The following is a 23590-nucleotide window of genomic DNA, read 5'->3' as shown; positions in this document are numbered from 1 at the left end:
TCCCCCAGGGTATAAGCCCTGCTTTTACTGTATTTGATGTTGATATAATTTGTAGAGGGGAAGGAAAAAAACAAGCTGTTTAAACAGGGTTACAGATGGACCCATTACAACAATGAGATGTACAAGATGTTATGTCGAAAAACAAACTTCATAACTTTGGTGGGATGGGGGTGTGGGGGTGGGGGGAGGATGGGAAGGAATGGGAAGGGGAAACAAAGGAGTAGGCAACAATGCTTGATAAGAAATGTACTCACTATCTTGCCCATGTAATTGTAACCCCTCTGTATGGTATTTTCACAATAAATAAATAAATATCTTCTGCAAGCCTGTAGTTCCAGGAAGAAATAAAAATGACAGAAACACAATACTTAAACACAAGTTTTAGAACAAAAGTGTTAACAGGCCATGAGTTGTGCCACAGCATCAAAATGCAACACTAGGTTGCTACCCTATATCCCATCCTTTGTCCCCTAAGCACCCACCTCATATGAACGGAAGCTAACTGAGGTACAGAATGTGGCAAATAGAAACATCACTGAAAAGTCTACTGCATGGGCTGGGAATGTGGCTTCGTGGTAGAGTACTTGCCTAGCATGCATGAAGCCCTGGGTTCTATTCCTCCATACCACATAAGAAAAAAGCCAGAAGTGGTGTTGTGGCTCAAGTGGTAAGAGCGCTAGCTTTGAGCAAAAGAACTTCAGGGACAGTGCCCAGACCCTGAGTTCAAGCCCCAGGACTGGCATTAAAAAAAAGTCCACTGCATTCTGTAGATAAGGACCTGGCTGGCCCATGGCACTGGATCATTATGACTAAGACCTTGTTCTCCAGGGGCTCTGCTCATTTCTTTATCTCTGTCCTTGTGCTGTGTTCGGATTCCTTTGCAGCTAATCGTGAGCCGAGTGGTAAACATTGTCAGTGCCCTCGGAGCAACAGCTGGAACCATTCTCCTCGTGTTTGGTTTCCTTCTAGATGGAAATTATATCTGTGGCTACTCTCGAGACCGATCTCCATGTGAGAAGATTACCATTCTGTTCACTGTAAGTATGCTGCATTTTTTTAGAGCGAGAGGCCAATGGCTTAATCAAAAAGATTCAGTAGCATCCAATTAATACCACCCAGATAATGTGAACCAGGCATGTGTATTTTGCTCACACAAATTTAGGGAAATTATAATACCTGATAGAACAATAAACACGTTAGAACTCCTACTCATAGGGAATTAGACATGATTGGAAGGGATAGACTTGTACACAAATCACTATGAAACTTAATACTAAATGAAAATAGAGCTCCATAATTCATAGATTGTTGTACTAGATATTAGAAACGTGAATATTTTTTGTTTTAATTTGGCTTTTAATATTTAGAGAGGTAAAACAAATGACCAACACCCCCCCATACACACATACAAAAAGTCCACAGAAAATAGAGAGAGAAGGAAATCAATCTGCTTTTACTGAATGTTAGCTGTAAAGGGGTTGTACCATGGTATCATGGTATTTCACCCTTACAGACACAGTACTTCAACCAGCTCAACCTATTATTTTCTCTTCCCAGTTCCTCCCCACGTTATCCAGCAACTCTTAGTGAGTGTCCTTATGCTATCTTTGTACAGTATTTCAATACTATTGACTCAGTCATTCCTTGTCTCCCTTCCTCCTGGTCCACCCAAAAGGTCCTACCATTACAAGTATGCTTTTTTTTTTTCTGCTGGGGTCTTGGGGCTTGACCACAGGGCCTGTGCACTGTCACTGAGGTGCTGTCACTGAGCCTCTTTGTGCTCAATGCTAGTGCTCTACCACTTGAGCCACAGAACCATTTTCACCTTTTTCTGAATAGTTTATTGGGGAGAAGAGTCTCATGGACTTTCCTGCCTGGACTGGCTTTGAAGTGCAATCCTCAGATCTCAGCTTCCTGAGTAGCTAGGATTACTGGTGTGAACTACAGGTGCCCAGCTCAAAGTACTTTTTATATATGCATGAAACTAATGAAACCTGTTGAAATTGTTTTAAGGGAGAGGGATGAAGGAAAATGACAAAGGAACTGAATTTGATCAGGGAACATTTTATGCCTGCATAGCTATGTCACAATAAAACCTCCTGTGCATCTAACATATGCTATTTTAAAATATTAAAACATTTTACATGATCACTTATTATATGGCCACTAAACATTGTGTCTCTAAAGTAGTTATTCAATCTGTAGCTCAAATATGATAGACAAATATGGCTGGAAGACAGAATATTGATAATATTAATGTTTACAACTTCAATATAAGGCTCAGTTCTCAGAAGGTGACAAACCTTAACTGACATAGAGCCAGCACCCCCAGACTCAGGGTTCCTGACCAAGTGTATGTCATTTTACATGCTCTTAGTTGCCAAAACACAAAAACATCTTCCAAGTCTTTTGCAGCGACTAAAATGGAAGTTATAAGGTGATGAAGATGAGAGCAGTAAATTCCTCTAAACACTATTTGAACAGGGATGAGACAGGAGAAGAGAAAAGGGAATGGGGTGAATATTCACCCCTGAAGAAAACAGTAGATGGAGTGAAAATATTCAAACTGCACTGTGCACATGCATGAAAATACCACAATAAAACCCCCATCTATTATAAATGTACACTGGTTCAAAAATTTAAAAAACAAATAAATACTAAAAAAGAGCATAGATGGTACTCTCAGCTGATGCTTCTTTTATATATCTTTTTCTGCATGTTCCTCTTTTTCTGGACTAGTAAGTTTTCTTTTTTTCCTCTTTTTCTTTCCTTTTCTAATTTTACTTTTATCATTTTCCTGTCTTCTCCCTCAATGGGCCACTTTGCTGATGTGCATTTTGCTGTAGTTGCTACATTTAAGGAATTGAATAGTACCTATATATAGTTTAGAAAATATATTCTTTTGTGTGACTTTTTCAAGTGATATATGCTGTCCTGTGCTATGCTAGGTGGTCTGCATATTCCCATAATCCTCCACAAATCTGATGCCCAAGTATCAGATACACTTGCGGGGGGGGGGGAGGGGAAGTAAAGGGAGTTTTTATTACCTAGGAATTGCCACCTCACTATTAATCGGAAATTTGATTAGTGTGCTAATACCATGACTTCCTTTTTTCCTGTTCTGTTACAGGGAAATTTGATTTTGCTGTTGATATTTACCATTGTTGAGTTATTCATCTCTCTGACTTTCTCAATTTTTGGAAGCTACTCAGACAAAGACTATAAGTAATGTTCCTAAACAGCACAATGCTATCAGAATAAAGACAGAATATCTTTAGAGATGAACTCAATTTGAGAGGAAATGTCAAAAGGAATGCTGATGATTCAGGCTGGCAATTCTCTCAAGCCAGAAGCATAAGGAATGGGTGAGGAAGCTGAGAATTTGACAGATTACATGCACCTGACCCTGAGCAATGCCAGCACCTCTGCCCCACCCTGCCCCCCACATATCCCACATTCATCGTGGTGTCGTCATCTTCTCTGAATCATGAAATCTTGAAACTGAGGGCCATAATGTGGCAGATTGTGTCTCCACAAATAAAGATATGAAAGAAAGCTCCAGGTTGGGATGACTTAGTCATTTAACTTCCTGGATTCACAACATCCTCCAGCTCCTTTTCTCTAAGAGCTGCCACACAGTGGCTCCAGCTCTGTTGTGTGGGAAGATGAGCTGCACAGAAGCATGGTCCGATCCACCAATTTTACACTGACGTTGCAGTTATCATCAAAGGTGCGAGCTGATCAGCTAGAGTCACAGCAGAACAAAAATGAGGTGAATATTGGTGGAGCCATTCTGCACTCTGGGAATCATGTTCAAAGCTGTACTTGACTACTCATTTAATCTTACAAAAATCCTAGTAGGAACCAGGCACCAGTGGCTCGTGCCTATAATCCTAGCTACTTAAGAGGCTGAGCTTAGAGGATTGCATTTCGAAGCTACCCTGGGCAGGAAAGTTCATGACACTCTTATCTCCAATTAAACACTAAAAAGCCAAAAATAAAGCCAGAAGCAAAAAAGCTCAAGGACAGCCCTCAGGACCTGAGTTCAAGTCCTGGATCAAGAAAATAAATAAATCCTAGAAAATCCTAGTAGGTAAACATCTCTACATCTAATCAAAGAAACTGAAGCATAGAAAAGTAGATAACTCACTCCTAGTCAGGACACTTACATAGAAAGGTAGATAACTCATTCCTAGTCAGGACACTTACTGTGGCTGAGCCACAGACTTCCCGTCTGGACTCTAGCAGCCATGGTCTTAATTCTTGTACCAATCCTCTCTCTCCAGATTTTGGGACAGGAATCTCTTCATGTCCTTAAAAATCACTGAGTCATTTCAGATTGACACAAATAATATTTCTCCTGAAAAGAACTACATTTTTTGTGTGTAGAGAATAGCTTTGATTCATATTTTTTAAGTCTCTTTAATATAGTGGGGATCACAGGCTTTACTGCCCATTTAAATCATCTGAGGAACTTTATTAAAAGTATCACACACAAACACATATGAAATCAGAATTTCAGGAAAGTCAGGCACAAGCAGACTTTTTTTTTTTTTTACAGGGGATCTTGGTGCAGAGGGACATGCTTCAAATCTGCTGCTTTACTGTGGCATCACAGAAGACCACTGAATGGTTTTTGCCTTCAGTCTGTTATATCTCATATACTATAGCCTGTGTAATCTTGTGAAAGGAGGAAATAACTTTTTTTTTGTCAGTCGAGAGGCCTGAACTCTGGGCCTGGGCGCTGTCCCTCAGCTCTTCAGCTCAAGGCTAGCGCTCTACCACTTGAGCCATAGCCACTTCTGACTTTTTCTGCTTATGTGGTGCTGAGGAATCGAACCGAGGGTCTCATGCATGCAAGGCAAGCACTCTACCATGAGCCACCTTCCCAGCCCCGGAAATAACTTCTTAATGTACTTTGGAGGTCATGACTCTCAGACCACACTTAGAGAATTGTTGCCTTCCATTCCACCAACTGAATGTATTTGAACACTAGTGCTCTTACCTGTGTCTTCTCTCTTGTCATGACAGCCCTCTAAAAGAGACAGGACTTTTGTCACAGACAAGAAGTTCAAAGTAGCTAACTTTTCTGAGTCCACAAAAGGAGCATGATTTAAAATCAGGATTTCAATATTAATATTCTAAGCCCAAACTTCATTACCCTATGGTACTCTGGACATGGGGGGGGGAAGAACTTTATACTCAAGAAAATATACAAATAGGCTTTTATTTATTCTATGGGGTGGAAGAAGCCACTATCTATAGGTAATGAGTGAAGGTGAGGAATGGTAACACCGGAAGAAAACAGTGATTTTTATTTCTCATGGAATAAGTCTCTGGTAAAAAGTATTTGACAATAATTTTCCATCTCTAAATGATATTCAGAGATATGAGGTCCTAGAAGTACTTAAAGGTAAGAATCCTGGAAAACATCATGGCTAGGACTTTTAAGTCAAGCCGACATTTAAATGGCATTTTGCTATGTAAAGCTGTGTGGCTTTATTAAACTATTTAAATTTTGGGGGTTTTAAATGGTAGTCGAGCTCTGGTCACATCTGTAATCCCAGCTACTCAGGAGGCTGAGATCTGAGGATCATGGTTCGAAGCCAGCCTGGGCAGGAAGGTCTGTGAGTCTTATCTCTAATAAACTACTCAGAAAATGCCAGAAATGGCACTATGGCTCAAGTGGTAGAGTTAGCTAGCCTTGAGTACACAGAGGCTCAGGGACAGTGGCCAGGTCCTGAGTTCAAGCCCCAGGACGGGCAAAAAAAAAAAAATCTCATACTAAATTCCTAAACAAAGTCCCTATCTACCTAACAGGTTTGCTGTAAACCTTCAAAGAAACATGTAATATGTGACATGATTTCATCAGCATTTGAAATTTATGAATCACTTAGTAATGGCAGAAGTTATTAAATGTTTAGTTCAGATTTTCTTCCTTTTTACACATTACCTATTTTATTAATTAGTAGCTGTGTGATTATTTGGAGCCAGTTTCCCTAGTTTTTTGTTGTTGGTGGTGGTGGTCGTGGGGTTTGAACTCTGGGCTTGGCGCTGTCCCTCAGCTCTTCAGCTCAAGGCTAGCGCTCTCCCACATGAGCCACAGTGCCACTTCCAGTTTTCTGGTGGTTTATTGGAGGTAACAGTCTCACAGACTTTCCTGCCTGGGCTGGCTTTGAACTGTGATCCTCAGATCCCAGCCTACTGAGTAGCTAGGATTACAGGCATGAGCCACTGACACCCAGCTTTTCCCTACTTTTTGAACTTTAATTTCTGACAGTATAAAACACAGCCAATCTATATTACATGTAAGACAATCCATACTACATTTAAAATTCTTGACACAGACAATGCTTGGCATGTAAGCAAGTATTCAATTAATGTCACTTTCCTAACTGTTAAAAGAAAGTTCTTGAAGACAGAAAGCACTACATGCTTCAATACTTAAATTTACATTTCCCTTACAACTAATTATAAGTACAATGTTGGAAATTCCTGGGCTATAATTGAATTCTATTTTCAATTAGATATTTAACCTTACTTCTGCAGATCCATGTATTTCTCTACCTCTGCTCTGAGACAAAACCCCACTAATAGCGGATATGTGTAGATGGCAGGGCCTTACTGAGGAGCTGGTAACAGGCCACAGTGTTACTTCCTAATTCCAAAAAGCTTGCTATCATCGCATGGATGGAAGAAAGAGTGAAAGCGTAGATATTTCTCATGACACTGCAGAAGGTGCAACAATCATAAAAACCATTCTCACTTCCAAGAGACAGAGTCCAAGGGCTGAGTAAGGAAAAGACTTAAATAATTATAGTGTACTGTCTAGTCTTCATAACAAGGCAAAGTCATTCAGGGATTTGAAAAACTGGTAGGAGAAGAAGGGAATAGGAAAATTTTATACCAGGTACTCACTAAAGAAAAGTTGGTGTGCTTTTATGTAGACTACAAGAAAAGATCATCTTTGGGAACTAAAATACCACTAGATGATGACAGAACACTACGTCAAAAAAATGGAATGTGTGATAATAACATATCCTCAAACACTAAACTGGGGGAAATATAATACATCAAAAAAGATGCCATTATCAACTCCTAAATGTAATAGGAATCAAAACACGATCATTGGAAGGGCAATCATACCAAATCAATAAAGATAGAAACTGAACTCAAGTTCATTTAGGAGGAATCACACGTAGTGTTGAAGTTATCTCACTAGCCACAAAGGCCATATTAACAAACATCCCAAAGTTGGGGGGAAAGAGGACTAAACCAGACACCAATGCAAAGATCAGGTTGTGCAATCCCAATTCCAGCCTCTTTCAGGCCGCACATCTGCACATCCAGACCCTGCTCCCACACACAGCCTCTCATTCACTCCCTATCTGGGCCCAGACGTCAGGCCTCACCAGCATCTGCAACCCAGCCCCAATCTCAAATACACCCATGTTGAGAATGGAGGCTTCAAAGACATGCTTAGGTCAGGAGAGCCCTGCCCTCATGGAGAAGTGAATGCTGTTGCCACGGGAGCGGGATAGTTCTTACAGGAGTAAGAACTGGTACCTGAGGACTTCCGCTTGGCCTTCCGCTCTCTCCCATACACACACCCTCCCTTGCCCTCTGCTTTCCTCTATAAAATGATGCTGCAAAAAGAGGCCCTTGCCTGATATGGGATTTTTGGCCTCAGACTTCCTAGTCTCCTGAACTATTATAACCAAATCTCTATTGTGGTTGTTTTGTTTTGTTTTTACAAACTGCTCAGTCTCAGACATTCTGTTATATAATCGTCAGCCCTGTCGTAACCACGCAAGCATTTCAGCAGCACAGACCCACAACTAGAATCTTAAATGGAAGACAGTTTCTCTTTCTACTGCCCTACTTGCTATAACATTTTAAGAGATGAATGAATGAACTATCCTTGAGTGTTCTGGATTACCACAGACATTAGTACTTCTATTCAAACGTAGCTTGTTCCACTAACAACATACTTCATATTTTTCTCTTTTATTTTCAATAAGTTTTTTATTGTAAAAATACTGTATAGAAGGGTTACAGTTACACGAGTAAGGTAATAAGTACATTTCCTATCGAGCATTGTTGCCTCCTCCTTTATTTTCCCCCTATCATCCCTTCCTTCCCTCTCCAACTACCCCTTCCCCCCATTGAAGTTGTAAAGTTCGTTTTCAACATAGTCTTCTACATCTCATTGTTACAATGGGTCAACTTATATCAATATTTAAGCATTTCATTTTTTTCCCTTCCCCTCCCCAAATTAGAAAAGTGTATATACAAGATGCAGGGCACTGGAATCAAATACAGTGAAAACAAGGGTTATACCATGGAGGAGTAAAATACCAAAGAAACAAAAAAAAAACCACATAATACATTATAAGTATATTAAAAACAATAGCAAGAAAGAAAAAAACACTGTGTCCCTGTCTTGGGGTTCATTTCGCTTAACATAATCTTATATGGTCATATGTACATAGCTTCGCTTCATCTTTTTTTCTTGCACCAAAATCACCCTCCCCAGAACTACTTCTATTCACTGCTTTCAGCCACATGATTCCAACCCATGTTAAGAAAAGAGGGGAAGGGAAAGAGAGGGGAGGGAAGGGGAGGGGAGGAAGAGAGAACCTCAGATTAGATAATAAAGTTGTCATATCCTTAGATTAAATGGACAAATAATTAATTTATAGTCCTGTATCCAACAAATCCAGTACTGGATACAGAACTTTTAAAGTAATGGAAAATCCCAACATACGAATACAAAGTTTGCATATGGAGCTGGAGTTGATAATATCTTTGGACAAATATTTCTTTGATTTACTTCCCAGATGTTTAGAATCCTGATGCCACCAGCTTCCTCCATTCTCCTACTTGATCCAGCACTAGGCTTGACCATGCAGCTCTATCTGTAACTAAAGAGGGCAGCTAGGGAACTAGACGCATGGAAGAAACACACTTGTTCACAGGTACAAGTGGTATTTCAATTTCCATACCCAAATGGAGAGAAGGCTCACTGTTGCCTCAAGCGAATGAGCGATATTTCCAGCCATCTCTGCTAATCTGACATGAGACATAACATGATCCACTAGAACCCTCAGTGTGAGCAGATAAGTGCTACACCCCTAAGAACATGTGCTCAATGATTCTCTGAACCACTGCATGGATGCTTCCTCCCTACCTATTACCCCTCAAAGCAAAGCAGAAAGGTAAAAAGTTCTAACAGCCCAGCCTTGGAGAATTTCCAATGCTCTTTTACCCCTTAGGGACCCACTACCCACACCTGCTTGCAGGGTGGGGGCTGCAGAAGTTCTTCTAATTAAGGTAGCAAGAAGGGCACCGTGCTGTCCCCTGGGGGTGTTTTTCAAGAAGTGAAACCTGTTGGTGTAGCAGAAACTTTTTCTCTCTCTTTTGGCTCTGGTTAAGTTCATATTAAACCAAAGTAATTGGAGCAAGGTAGCAGCAGTACTGATTTCCTGTCACCTGGTAGCTACTAGAGATAGCACCCCCCGGCCTGGTCTATTTCATTCGCCCTCAAGTTCTTGAGCCACCAGAAGCAGCAAACTGATCAGCCCTTGGAGCCTGGAAGCCTTGAAAATTGGAAGTCGTGGAAATTCAGGTAAAATCTGTGAGTTTGCTTTGTTTAAAAGGCTGAAAGAAATGGAATACTTGGGGGGAGAAGTATGTTAAGTAAGTCAAGCCCAGAGAGAGACAAAGGATCCATGTTTTCCCTTCTATATGGAAGCTAGATTTTAGCTTACAAATTCCTAAGTAAATGCATTGGGTGGAATGCGCCTGTATATAAATGTATTACTGAAATGTGGTAGATTCAAGGGAGATCTCAAATAGTATAATTCCTTGAGAAGCCAAAATGAAAAACACCAGGAAACAGGTACGTGAAAGTGGTAGAGTGTGGTTAGGGGAAAAGGAGTAGACAAATGAAGAGGAGAAGAAGCAGGGAGAAATGCAGCCAAGAATCTAATATACATCCTACAACATGAAGAAGAGTAACGGAAGGGGTGAATAGGGAAGGGACGATTGAGCGTGTTAAAAGAGGTGACATTAATCAAGCTATATTGTATTCATACACTGGGTTGTTAAATGGCAAAAAAATGAAAAAAAATAAAGCGCTGAAATGAGATGATAGATAAAGAACTAGGCGGATTGGAGATTCTGTTTCCATTCTTGGAAGACTTTCTTTAGTCAGACTTTCTAATAGCACTGTGGTTTGATCCTGGTGGCCTCAAGGCTTGAAGTCCATTCAAGTCTCTTAACTGTTCTCTTCTCCAAAACTATTATGGGCAGTCAATTCAGGCTACAAAAGGAGTAGATGCAGCATGGAGACCACAGCATGGTTTCTCTACCCTGAAGTATTCCAACTGGAGCTCTAGCCATATAAGTGAGTTGCTAAACCCCTGCATGTGTCGGCTTGCTTATCCACAAAACAAACAATAAGTATTGCCAGTATGTCATGAACACTGCATGAGTGAGCTAAAAAACACAAAAGCCTTTAGGATTTTTTGATACTAATACTAAAAAGGAAAAAAAAATCGGTCATGGTCACAGAAAAATAACTCCAATCATTTCCCCTTAATTGCTTTTGTCTCCAAAGATAAACTAAGACACCCAGATGATGTTAAACTTTAATGCTTATATATACAGGGGATGATGGACATTAAACTGAGCACAAAATTGTACCTTAACCTAGAAGACAGGAGAGGGGGTTCATTTTAATCATATCATAATGGGTTCCTGAGGCCAGCCAGTGAGAAAGAGAGACAGACAGACAGAGAAAGAGTCTGTTTCTGAGAGAGGGAGAAAGAAAATTGTCTTTCCATTTCCTTTAAAATGGCTAAACTGAGCACAAAATTGTACCTTAACCTAGAAGACAGGAGAGGGGGTACATTTTAATCATATCATAATGGGTTCCTGAGGCCAGCCAGTGAGAAAGAGAGACAGACAGACAGAGAAAGAGTCTGTTTCTGAGAGAGGGAGAGAGAAAATTGTCTTTCCATTTCCTTTAAAATGGCTTGTAATCCTAGCTAATCAGGAGGCTAAGATCTAAGGATCACTGTTCAAAGCCTGCCTGGGCAAGAAAAGTCCATGAGACTCTTATCTCCAACTGACCACCAGAAAACTAGAAATGGTGCTGTGGCTCAAGTGGTAGAGCTCTCTCCTTGAGCTGAAGAGCTGAGGGACAGCGCCCAGGCCCAGAGTTCAAGCCCCATGGCCGACAAAAACAAATGGCTTGTTCTCACTGATGGGCAAGTGAAGAGAACGTATCATCCTTTAAACCAGCATCTTGAGCACCCATTTAGTGGAAGGAACAGAGTTTGGTGTCCTATTGAACATGTATTGAGGTCATACTATGCAGAAGATGGGCTCCCTATGAAATCCGAGTAGGACACTGAAAAGAAATGAATGAACAGTAACAAATGCAAAAAAATCTTTGGACTTAGAAGAAATCTTTTCAATCAGGTAAGGACAAGGATGGCTTCGGGGAACTGAAGAGGGAGAAAGAGGGCGTCTCCCCAGATTGAGCAGATTCAGAGAAGACAGACAAGTCCAGGCCAGTGGCTCCAGTGGAGCCACCAGCTTTGGAAGTTATGTGCAAGTCAGGTGGAGCTGAGAGCAAAGGGCTAGAGAGGCCAGATGGAGAATTTCTCTAATAAGCAAGGACAAGACAGCAAAAGGATTTACACTGAGAAAAAGCATGACTTAAGCAGTGATTTAAAGTTGGATCTAGTAACCCTGTGTAGGATATATTAGAAAAGAAAATGACAGCAGACAAAAAAAAAAAAAAAAACTTTTGGCCAGTGCCGGTAGCTCACATCTGTAATCCTAGCTACTCAGGAGGCTGAGATCTGAGGATTGCAGTTCAAAGCCAGCCCTGGCAGGAAAGTCTGTGAAACTCTTATCTCCAATAAACCACTCAGAAAACCGGAAGTGGCCCAGTGGTTCAAGTGGTAAGGCACTAGCCTCGAGCTGAAGAGCTGAGGGACAGCGCTCTGGCCCAGTGTTCAAGCCCCATGACTGACAAAAAAAAAACAAACTTTTGTGCAAAACCAAGAAAGGTCCACATGACAAGACACATTGCAGAGGTAGAAATAACATTATCTGGCAATTGGTTGAGCATCAGGAATGAAGGAGCTGGCATGAAATTTGGCTTCAACTTCTTAAATCGGGGAGTAAGAGAATAAGTCAATCTGAGGCAAAACATGAAGAAAAGGCCATGTCTGCAGTGTGGTCTTTAAACACTGTGAGCAGTCTCAGCTGAATGCCTCGGACAGAAACTAGGTGCAAAGTATAGAGAGGTGAGTGGGTGATGAGGAAGTTGGGGGAAAGGGTCAAATGTAAAGCATTAAAGAATCTGAGGTAAAGGGGAAATGGGGTAGTGTTTGGAGCCATTGCTAGATTTAAGAAAGGAGGCTTTTGTGTTTGGGGACACTGCATTTTAGTCATAAGAAAAGTTCAGTGATAATAATTTAAGTAGCAATACGTTAGCTGTAAAATAACTTATGTTACCTAAACAATAGTTTGTATTTGAGTAAGGTACTTATCCCAACTCTACAGAGAGATCCCAAATGTAGCACCAAAGATGGAATTAACTTTCCTGCCAACAGAGTGAGAGACTGTACACAGCATGGTCTTGGTGGAAAAGAAATCACAGATAAGAATATTTATTCTCAGAGATAAGTGCACAGAGGCTGAAAGGATGAAAATGCACAGCTATTCCGAGTGGCAAAGGAGGAAGTGGAGGTAAAAAGGAAGGCAGCCTTGAACGTCTCAGTACATGATGGAGTTATTGGACCTACAAGTCATTGCTCAAACCCAAACCCACAGACTGTGAATGCTTCTTCAGAGGATGAACACAGAAACAATAGCATCTTTGAAAATAAGAATTTTAATGTAGAAGTTGCTGGAGCTAATAAAAATCAGAGTGTGTGTGATCAGCTGACTCATGATTTTAGGATCAGTTCAGATTTTAGTATCACTGAAGATGAAAAACCTATGTTCAGTCCACAATATACCAGCTAGTCTTTGAAACGCATTGGCATATGTGAATGTGCCCAGAACACAGGAAGAATGTGGTGACTGCTATTTGCTATTACTTATGATTTGTTTCTGACGTGAGAAGGTGATTTACAATGTCCAGCTCATTTCAACACTCTCTAACCTTTTGCTTTTGATATTTATTATTGACATCAACTACTTAGGTGAATTCTTTTTGTTTTCCCTGAGCCCTGTAAATCCTTCTTTGGGGAGCGGGGGTGTCAAATCTTATATCTCATTTAAAGGAACTTGAGAAATCCAGATCATTTATCTTACCAAAGTCCCACAGAACTGCAAGTCTGCAGATACCAAATGTTCAAAAACAGATATTCAAATGTTTTACATCTGTAGCTATGTTATACTGACATTATTTATTTCTAGGAGTTTTGAGAACAGAAAATGACGACACCCAGAAATTCAGTGATTGGAATGTTCCCAGCAGAGCCCATGAAAGGCCCCGTTAGGCTGCAGGCTACTCCCAAAGTAAACCTCAGGAGGGTGTCTTCCCTGGTGGGCCCCACGCAAAGCTTCTTCATGAGAGAATCAAAGGCTCTGGGGGTAAGTCCATCACCTTATACTTCATCTTCTAGAGATGCTCTGGCATGCAGACGCTGGTCCTGTGGGCTATGTATAGTCTAACTGGGAGTGATGTGGTCCAAATGATATAGTCTTATGTGTGATGCATTGGCCTAAATCAAGGCTGCACCAGGCTCACTACAAGGCCATCTTAGGTTCTCTTTGTGTTTGAATCTTAAAGATCTTCTATTCCAAGCCATTGCTAAAATTCAAGACATGACAGGGAAATATCCTGTGTGGTGGGGAAATGAACATGAACAAGAAAAAGACAGGCCACCCCTACCGCTTTCTTTAGGAATCCTGTGCAGTCCCCCAAGTCAGTCCCCAGGGTTCAAACCTCTTCACTGTCCAGCTGTAGTTATTTCACTTCACAGTGTCCCTTTCTCCCCAGGCTGTCCAGATCATGAATGGACTCTTCCATCTTGCCCTGGGTGGCCTGCTGTTGATCCCCACTGGGGTCTACGCACCCATCTGTGTGACGGTGTGGTACCCGCTCTGGGGAGGCACTATGGTAAGTAAGAAAAATGTTTGTGTAATAAAAAATTTCTTTAAAATAACAAGATCGGGGCTATTTTTGGTTAAGGAAAGTATACAGATAGAATAACAATTATTGTGAAATAATTAAATGGTAAGACAGTATGACTATCCTGTGTGAGTACCATAGTTGAGCATTAGTAATCATGCTTTGTGTGAACTTTTCAAAGCAAGGTGCTCTTCCCAGGTCTGTGCAGGAAGGAGGAGTGTTTAAATCAGGGCCTTTTCACAGCTAATTCTGGGGGGGGGGGGGGGGGGGAGGGGGGGGGGGGAGGGGAGTAAAGAGGCACTAGATAGCTGGTGCTCAAAAGCAAAAAGAAACAGGAACACCCCATATTCTCCTACCTGCTCCTTCCTCCCTATCAATTCTGATTGCTTACTGTGGCATCTGAACAAATTGGTCTAATCCCCTCAAAATCTCTTTAAGTTTAGGAGTGTAGCAACTCTCCTTTGTAATATTGTAGGTGCATGTTTCCCAAACTCATTAACAGAGCTGACTGAATCACAGGGCAGTGATGTCTATTTCTCTGTTATGATCCTCATGGCTGCCCCTCTAGCAATGAGTCCAGCACTAAAGTTTCATAAGGAAGACTCTTTACAACAAGGTTTCCCTCCAAAGCAGCTGAGAAATAATCACCATCATTTCTTGTCGTGACCAACATTTGAATGACACTTTTAGGAACTTCAGGCCAAGGATTTCCTTCTACATTGACTTCTCCTTGGCCTCAAAGCCATTTAAGTTACTCTGAACTCCAAGGAACATTGTTACTAACTAAACAAATAAAAATAAGTCAGAAGCAGTGGTTTCATGTCTGTAATCCCAACTACCCAGTAGGCTAAGACTGGAGGGATAGTGGTTCAAGACCAGCCCTGGGCAAAACAAAAATTCACCAGACCCCTTTGGGTGAGATGCATACATAGGTAGGATTGAGATTTTAGCCATCCCAGGGAAAAAGTAAAATGCTATTTTAAGAATAAAGACAAAAAGAGCTAGTATAATTCAAGCAGTAGAGAGCCTGCCTAGTAAGCACAAGTTAATGTGAACAAGAGGAAAAGGAAAATCAAAATTTTTAATTCATATTTATTATTTTCTTACTTCGTATCTGGAGATATCAGCCCTAAATGTATTTTGAAAGACAGTTAACTGTGGCTGATTATAAACTATGTCAATAAAGGCTAAATCATATTACTGTTGTTGTACATTGTTGTTTCAATTTAATGGTCCAGTTACAGAGGTTGCTACCTATCTGGTGTAGCCAGATAACAAAACATAAGTGAACTGGTGCATAGTTCAGTGAGAGTGGCTAAATATGTAGAAGGCTTTTTTATGACCAGTTTTCAGTGTCAAAAAGTGATCTCTCTTTTCTCTTTCTTCCTTCTCTTCTCTCCTCTTCCCCCCACTTCTCCCCATCGACCACCTCACTTCTCTTTTTTACAGTTCATTATTTCTGGATCACTCCTGGCAGCCACAGAGAAGAGCTTCAGGAAGAATCTGGCAAGTAAACCAATGTCCTTTCCCACACACCAGAGAAATATTTGTCTTCTTCATTCACAACTAGGACCCTTAAAGAGATCTGGCATCATAGACTAAAGTCTACAAAGCAAAGATCCTTAACTATGCCAATTGTGATTTTTATTCAGGAAAGTACATAAACATGAGATCTTCCGGAAGTCCAGGGAAATTGTACTTACAGACTTGTCAATACTAAGTATTACATGAAAACAACAACCCTTTTAATATTTTTAAAGAATATCCTTGAAACAGACATTCTCCAATCAGCTTTGTCTGATTCAGGTTTTAGCTGAGTTAGAACCTTAAGTCATAAACTCAAATACATCAGTTATCTCTAGGAAGCTCTGTATTCTTGCTCAAAAATTGAAATAATAGAGGCTGGGAAGGTGGCTCATTGGTAGAGTGCTTGCCTTGCATGCATGAGGCCCTGTGTTTGATTCCTGAGCACCACATAAGCAGAAAAAGCTAGAAGTGGCACTGTGGCTCAAGTGCTAGGGCGCTAGCCTTGAGCTGAAGAGCTGAGGGACAGCCCCCAGGGCCCAGAGTTCAGGCCCCATGACCGACAAAAAAGAAAGAAAGAAAGAAATGGAAATACTAATTCTGGCCACTCCAGGAAGTCGGCATGAGAATGAAATGGAATAATACGTGTGACAGTGTTCCAGTAGCTTTAACAAGTTACAGCATGGCCAGGCGCAGGTGGTTCATGCCTGGATTCCTAGCAACTAGGGAAGCTGAGATCTGAGGATCATGGTTTGAAGCCAGCTTGGGCAGGAAACTCCATGAGATTCTTCTCTCCAATAAACTACCCAAAAGCTGGAAGTAGAATTATGACTCAAATGGTAAAAAGCTAACCATGAGCAAAAAAACAAAAAAGCTTAGAGATAGCACCCAGGCCCTGAATTCAAGGCCTAGGACTAGCAAAAAAGAAAAAGCTACAGTATGATCTTACTCATATAACACCTAGAATTCATTCATACATAAAGAGAAGGGTTACTGTAGAGCCCCTGATTCTGCTGGGTAGGTAAAGCCCCTACCAACAAGGTTCCTCTCAAGAAATTTCTCTCCTTGTACTTTATCTCACCTACTAAACTGAGTCACTTTCAGTCAGACAGCGTCTAAGTATCTTGTTCCTCTCTAGAAGTGGCCTGAGAAACTTAGTTTTAGGGGAAAGAAACTGTTTATGAAGATCAAATTATTCTATTCTCCAAAGACAGCCTCACCTCCTGTCTGGCCATACCTCCTGAATGGCCATCGGTAGGTCACAGAGCCAGAAATGAAAAATGTGTGTCATAAAATGTCATTGGTAACTGTACCAAATGTGCCTGTCACATACTCCTTCCAGTTCCGAGCTTTTCTTATCCCTGCAAGGTTAAACATTCACACACATGCTCTCTCACCCATGACAGCCTTAATTGTATTTTGAAAGACTGAGATTGCATGAAATTTACATCAATAAGGAGAAGGTAGCCATATCATTGCTGCTGCTTCTGGTTTCTATTTGGAATAAGTAAGAGGACTGAAGCTTATGCTGACAAAGAGGCTAAAATCCTCAGACCTTTGGTGGGATTTAGATGTGGCATTTTTGTGAATCAGGAGAAGGGCAGGTGGGATTTCTTTCTAGACTATATTCTCCAATGGGAATCATAACTAATTAATAAATCTGTTTGTCTGTTTCAGATCAGAGTAAAAGTGATAATGAACTCATTGAGCCTCTTTGCTGCCATTTCTGGAATAATTCTTTTGATCATGGACATACTTAATATTACAATGTCGCATTTTTTAAAACTGGAAAGTCTGAATCTTATTAAAACTCCCGTGCCATATGTTAACATATACAACTGTGAACCAGCTAATCCTGCTGAGAAAAACTCTGCATCTACACAATTCTGTTACAGCATGCAATCTGTTTTCTTAGTAAGTGTGAAATTGAATTTCTCTCCAGGGGATAAATACTGTTTTTTTTTATTACAAGAATCAACTCTAGACCTAGACTGTGTGAGTCTGTTCCTTAATGCCTCTACAGCTTTAGGCAAGTATTTCACCCATACTCTGCCACAATTTCTTCCACTATAAAGTATATGTATAGTATACCTATAGGTAGACCTGTCATATAAAGTATAGGTATAGTATAATGTATAGTATAACACTAGTTATAGGGTTGTTTGAAGGAATAAATTAGTAAATGCATGTAAACCACTTAGAACAGTATCTTGTATAAAGTACTATATATGTTTATTAATGACATTATTATTAATAATACCATTAGTGGCATTAATATTAGTAGCATCATTGTTGCTACTATTCTTTAACTTGTTTAGGCAGCAGTATGTTTTGAACTCAGGGCCTCACACTTGCTAGACAAGCACTCTACCATTTCAGCCAGGCCCCAAGCCCATTATTAAGTAGGATGAACATGGCTGTCCTAAGAAGCAATAACCATCTTTCCTTTGGAGGAGTTTCACTGTAGAGTCAGGGATATGCTCTCCCTCTAGGTGTAGAACGGTTTCTTTGGTGTGATCCCCTACTACCTAAACTTGGATACAACTGAATTTGGGACTCAGTCATTTTTCTTTCATAAGCCCTTTGGCTTGTGAAGACACTGTTAGCTGTAGTAGCAGGCCCTCCAGGCAGTTATTATTATATTAATGACTTGATCTTGTAATCATTTAATTGTAGTCAGCAGTCATTTAATGAGCATCAGTCACATTCTCTTCTATTGGTATATGTTCACCTCCATTCCTGTGTTTTTCCCTCAGGGCATTTTGTCAGTGATGCTCATCTTTGCCTTCTTCCAGAATCTTGTAACTGCTGGTATTGTTGAGAATGAATGGAAAAGGACTTGCTCCAGGCACAAAGCTGTAAGTAGGAAACCCTCTTCCCATCACATCCTCCTACAAAATTCATATCTACAAAGGATTATTTATGGAGAATGAGATTGGGTAAGACTTGGAGACTAGGAGCTTCTTAAGAGATAGTTTTGTCACATTTCTAGAAAGCAGAGAATACCAATAATGTACACAAATGTTTTAGAACTGCAAAGCAATTTGTGATTAGAAGGATAAAGACTGATTAAAGTCACTAGTTCTTCCATTTCACTTCTCATTTTTCTCCTCTTGCTCCTGCCCTTTTCACCTAATTCTCTTTCCAAAACAATAGGCTTTCTAAGAGGCTCTGACAAAGGGAAATATGAATATTCCAACAATGGATCTATTAACTGCTTCTGTACTAGGTTGTTAGATCAAGAATGGAACTTAAGAGGTTGTCGCTAATTCTTTTGTTTTACAGATGTGGAAAATGTGAGAGAAAGGAAAGGAGAGAAGGAAGGAAGGGAGAGAAAGGTGGAAAGGGAAAGAAAGAGAAAAAGGGGAGGAGAAAAAGAAGGGAAGGAGACAGAGGAAGGAAGAGAGAAAAGAGAGAGCAATGGTTCCCAGGGTTATAATCACTGAAAGAAAATCAGAACTAGGATGTAAACACCTGTGTTTTGAAGTGTTCTTTTCCTAGGCAGTGTGAGCATTCCAAGGAAAGTGGTAAATGTCCGCAAGCCCTTGAAGATTTACGCAGACTTGAGTTTTGATAAGTGATCTGATAAAGATTTGAGCATCTGAGGAAATCTTGGTAGTTGGAGGTCTATGGTAAATAACATAAGTAGCATAACAACTAGGAAATGATTTATAGAGATTATGGAGAAAGGTGTCAATGGAAACGTCTAGAAAATTTTGTTTCTGTTTTAGAGTGTGGTTTTCCTGACAGCTGAAGAAAAAAAAGAACAGACAATTGAAGTGAAAGAAGAAATGTTTGAACTAACTGAAGTATCTTCCCAACCAAAGAATGAAGAAGACATTGAAATTATCCCAATCCAAGCAGAAGAAGAAGAAGTAGAAGAAGAAGGAGAAACAGAAATAAACTTTCCAGAGCCGCCTCAAGATCAGGAATCCTCCCCAATAGAAAACGATGGCTCACCTTAAACTTCTGCTTTTCTTGTCTAAGCATTAGTGTTTAGAGCTTTTCAGGCCATCATCGACCACTCTGTCGTTGTGTTCCATATTTCCTTCTGATCAGTGCCTAGAGTGCTGCAGCTTTCTGTCTTTCACACTCAAAGAGCGTAGCAATTGTAGCAGATTGTATCTTTGTGGACCTCACTTGAGAAAACTTGCTTAAATTGAAACAAGGGCAAAATAAGTGCTGCAGAATATAATCTCCCACCAACTTTTCCTCCAATAGACGTTTTAGTAGTAATAGAAGTAGTTTTTGCACATCTTTACCAGCAACGTGGAGACGCCGCAGCTGATGGAAACGATTTATGACTGTTTCATCCCATCCCTCTACTATCTTTAACTCTACATCTTTGGCAGCTCCTCTTTGGTATTATTGTTTAAAGGAAAATAAATATAATGAGGAATAAGAAGTCAATCACAGATAAGTTCTCATCAGGCTCACACTGTAGCACACTCTTCAGATCCAAGGCAGCAGGTTCTGTCAGAGAACCTACTCAGACCAGAACCAAACAAGGCTTGAGAGTCAAAGTGTGAGAATCAGATTTTTACTCCTCAGAAACAAAAATACTTAGTTATGTTATTAGCTGGCAGAGTGCACAATGCATACATGGAATCCTACAGACAGATTAGCTGGCAGAGTGCACAATGCATACATGGAATCCTACAGACAGTCTTGGGAGAAAGATTATGCTTAGAAACAGCCTAACTAGGGGCTGGGAAGGTGGCTCAGTGGTAGAGCGCTTGCCTTGCATGCATGAGGCCCTGGGTTCAATTCCCCAGCACCACATAAGCAAAAAGAAAAACAGCCGGAAGTGGCGCTGTGGTTTAAGTGGTAGAGCACTAGCCTTGAGCTGAAGATCTGAGGGACAGCAGCCAGGCCCAGAGTTCAGACCCCACTACTGGACCCCCCCAAAAAAAAATCAGGGAAAAAAGAGAAAGAAACAAATCTCAGATAACCACCTTACTTTTAAATTCCTCTTCATATTCAGAGATACTAGTACCTTGCCTAAGAAAATAATGTTAACCTAGGAGGATATTACCATAATCTGCCTACCAGATGCTGTAATCCCTCAGTTCCTGGTATAACAGGCATACAGGCAATGTAATTTACATGTCCTGTGATAGTTCCACTGTGTGAGTGACTACCAATGGAAAATAGTTCCTATAATTACGAAAAAAAGAGAACATTTCTCTATGTGAAGTCCCCAAAATTAATGCTTACTGAATAAAACTTGAGTTCTTTTCTATAACATATACTTGCAACATGAGTGTTTCCTTGTTCTTTTCTTTCGTAATGTCAGAGTATAAAAGGTTCATTCAGCCTTCAGTATATATTTATAGAACAAAATCTGCATTTAAACAATGTCATAAATATTTAATGTCATAAATATTTGTGTTAGTATGGCCTTACACTCCCAAGGAAAATAATTATGGAATAGCTCATTAATAATATATTTCTCCTTCTCTACTTTGGGTATAGTGCTCCTACACTGAATTAGAGAATGAAAAAAAGGCAATAACAAGTTGAAGGGGAACAAAAACTAAAATCAGAAAACCTTCAAAAATGCAAGATCCAATTTGTAAAATGCCCCCCACTTCTGCAATATATTTGTTGATTCAAATATGTTTGAAGATTATTGATTTTTACATCTCAAGTAATTAGATTTTTAAAACTTCACATAATTCTTGCCAGGCACCGGTGGCTCACGCTTACAATCCTAGCTATTCAAGAGGCTGAGATCTGAGGATCGTGGTTCAAAGCCAGACCAGGCAGGAGAGTCCATGAGACTCCTATCTCCAATAAACCACTCAGAAAAACAGAAGTGGTACTGTGGCTCAAGCCTTGAGCTGAAGAGCTGAGGGATGGCGCCCAGGCCCAGAATTAAAGCTCCACAACCAACCAAAAAAAATTCACATAATTCTTTATGTTAACACCTTTAATGTCTACCTACGACATTTCTTCCCAAGAATCCAGTAACATTGACCAATAGCAAACATACTTAACTCTACTAAAGCCAAAGATGTGTTCTCTGGCTTTAAATTATACATCCTCTTAATTTTTATACAATTTTATAATCATAAAGAAATAAATGTTCAGGGGTGGGGCTTAGTAGTAGAGTGCTTGCCTAGCATGCATGAAGCCCTAGGTTCAATTCCTCAGTACCACAAAAACAGAAAAAGCCACAAGTGGCACTGTGCTTCCTGTGGTAGAGTGCTAGCCTTGAGCAAAAGAAGCTCAGGGGCAATGCCCAGGCCCTGAGTTCAAGCCCCAGGACTGGCAAAAAAAAAAAACTTAAAAATCAATTTCACCTCCAGGCACCTCCCATTGCATTCATGAATCATTATGAGCTTATAAACCATACCTTCATAATTAAGAGGCAAATTGAATATCATCAGAACACAAAAATACATGACAAGGGACACTGTTTTTGTCTGACAATACTAGGCTTGAATGAACGTGATGTAAGAGCATTCAAACTTCAAGAGCAGATTCTGCTTTTGAGATAGCTGATTGTAAAGGAAAGGAAAGAGAGAGAACTCGGTGGTTTGCATAAAAATCTGGATAAGCAATTACTCAGAATGGCACATGCAGGCATAAATAGCTACCAGGCCACATTCATTTAGCAAACTGAGCAAGTATCTATGGAACAGCCCCATGTGCTGCCATGCCATGTTGTACTGCTCTAAAGTAAAGGAATACAGCAATGGGCAGTATAGAGCAAACTCCATACCTTCTTGGAGGTTACAGCATTTGGATGTACTAGTCTCCCTCTCACCAGTGTATGCTCTAGGCAGTGATGGAGTGTTGGGTGCCAAGATGCACAGAAAGCTAAGTTTCAGCCACATCACTGCCAACTTACTCAAATCTTATTACCTTATTAACAATGTGTATGTGAGTCTTGCAATGTTCTGGATCTTCTGTCAGCTTTGATAGAAATAACCACCACTGACAATATTGTAGAAAGAAATTTGTGGGATACAGCATCAATGTCAGAAGCCAAATTACTCCATGGCCCAAAGTGTCAAAAAAAAGCAAGCAAGCAAGAAAGCTCTTGTGTTGGCCCCATTTTTTTCATTGGTTTCTATGGTAAAAGAGCTATATGGTGATTCCTCCATAGTTCTTCGTGCTTTTATCTTTGTAGGAAATGAAACTTACTGAAATTACCTTTTTGCATTTTACAGGAAACAGCTGCCACAAATCTAAGTTCATGACAGGAACGATGTACGTCACAAGATGGTAGAAACTTTATTAAAACTTCTCAAATGAAAGAAACACAAAAATTTTCATTTAAGTAAAGTTGAATTCCATGCTTGTGAAAATAATAAGCAAAGCTCCAGCGAGGATTACCAGTAGCAGATCGTTTGATGGTCAATGTAAAAAGATAAATTCTTTTTTTAAAAACTTCTTTTTCCTAAGTCCCCTTAAATAGATTATACTCAGGAAAGCTCTGAGAAAGACAAACACAATTTTAAAAAGTGTCATCATATAAGGAAAGAGTAGAGAGTCGGGATTTTACTAGCAAGAAAGAGAAATCAGAGATGCAATTAAAATTCTACCCCATTTCCAGGAGGAAGTCCCTGAATATGGAGAATATACTTGAGGCTCCAAACCACTGTTTATACAAGGTGAAATGACAGCTGTCTTTTTTGTGATCATGCATAGGTATTCAACAAGCAGAGGATGCTTGTCCAAAGTAGTCACACATTTAATCACTGAAGTCTACATTTCAGCCATCAGGATAAGACAAGGAGACAGAGGCAGCCAAGGCTGAGCAGTGGTAATACTAAGACCCCTCTTTTCAAAGCACTTCAGTTTAGAACCATTCTTACACAAAGAACTTTTATCCAAGGACATAAATTTACTTAAGTTCTATTACAAGAAATACAGATGCAAAACTGGAGCTCAAAG

General features: G+C 40.2%; 2 protein-coding genes across 3 annotated transcripts in view; both read left to right on the top strand.

Annotated features, from left to right (window-relative positions):
- Positions 1–3229, top strand: part of Ms4a5 (membrane-spanning 4-domains, subfamily A, member 5) — a 7240-nt gene extending 4011 nt beyond the window's left edge. The window contains exons 4-5 of the mRNA XM_013029000.1: positions 885–1037; positions 3131–3229. Coding sequence (XP_012884454.1) covers positions 885–1037; positions 3131–3229 — 252 coding nt within the window. The remainder of the gene's footprint in view (positions 1–884; positions 1038–3130) is intronic.
- Positions 3230–9449: 6220 nt separating this feature from the next.
- Positions 9450–20087, top strand: Ms4a1 (membrane-spanning 4-domains, subfamily A, member 1). Of its 2 annotated transcripts, none has more exons than XM_013029294.1 (7): positions 9450–9628; positions 13444–13620; positions 14030–14149; positions 15611–15667; positions 17363–17599; positions 18481–18543; positions 19417–20087. In XM_013029294.1, the coding sequence occupies exons 2-7, from the start codon at positions 13462–13464 to the stop codon at positions 19648–19650; spliced, it is 870 nt and encodes a 289-aa protein (XP_012884748.1). In that variant the 5' UTR covers positions 9450–9628; positions 13444–13461; the 3' UTR covers positions 19651–20087. The 2 variants fall into 2 exon arrangements, with proteins under 2 accessions (XP_012884748.1, XP_012884747.1); XM_013029293.1 differs by having other exon boundaries at positions 18442–18543.
- Positions 20088–23590: the final 3503 nt, after the last annotated feature.

This window comes from Dipodomys ordii, unplaced genomic scaffold (genome assembly GCF_000151885.1).
Source record: "Dipodomys ordii isolate 6190 unplaced genomic scaffold, Dord_2.0 Scaffold117, whole genome shotgun sequence".
Taxonomy (NCBI): Eukaryota; Metazoa; Chordata; class Mammalia; order Rodentia; family Heteromyidae; genus Dipodomys; species Dipodomys ordii.
This window is presented reverse-complemented; position numbering and strand designations above follow the sequence as displayed.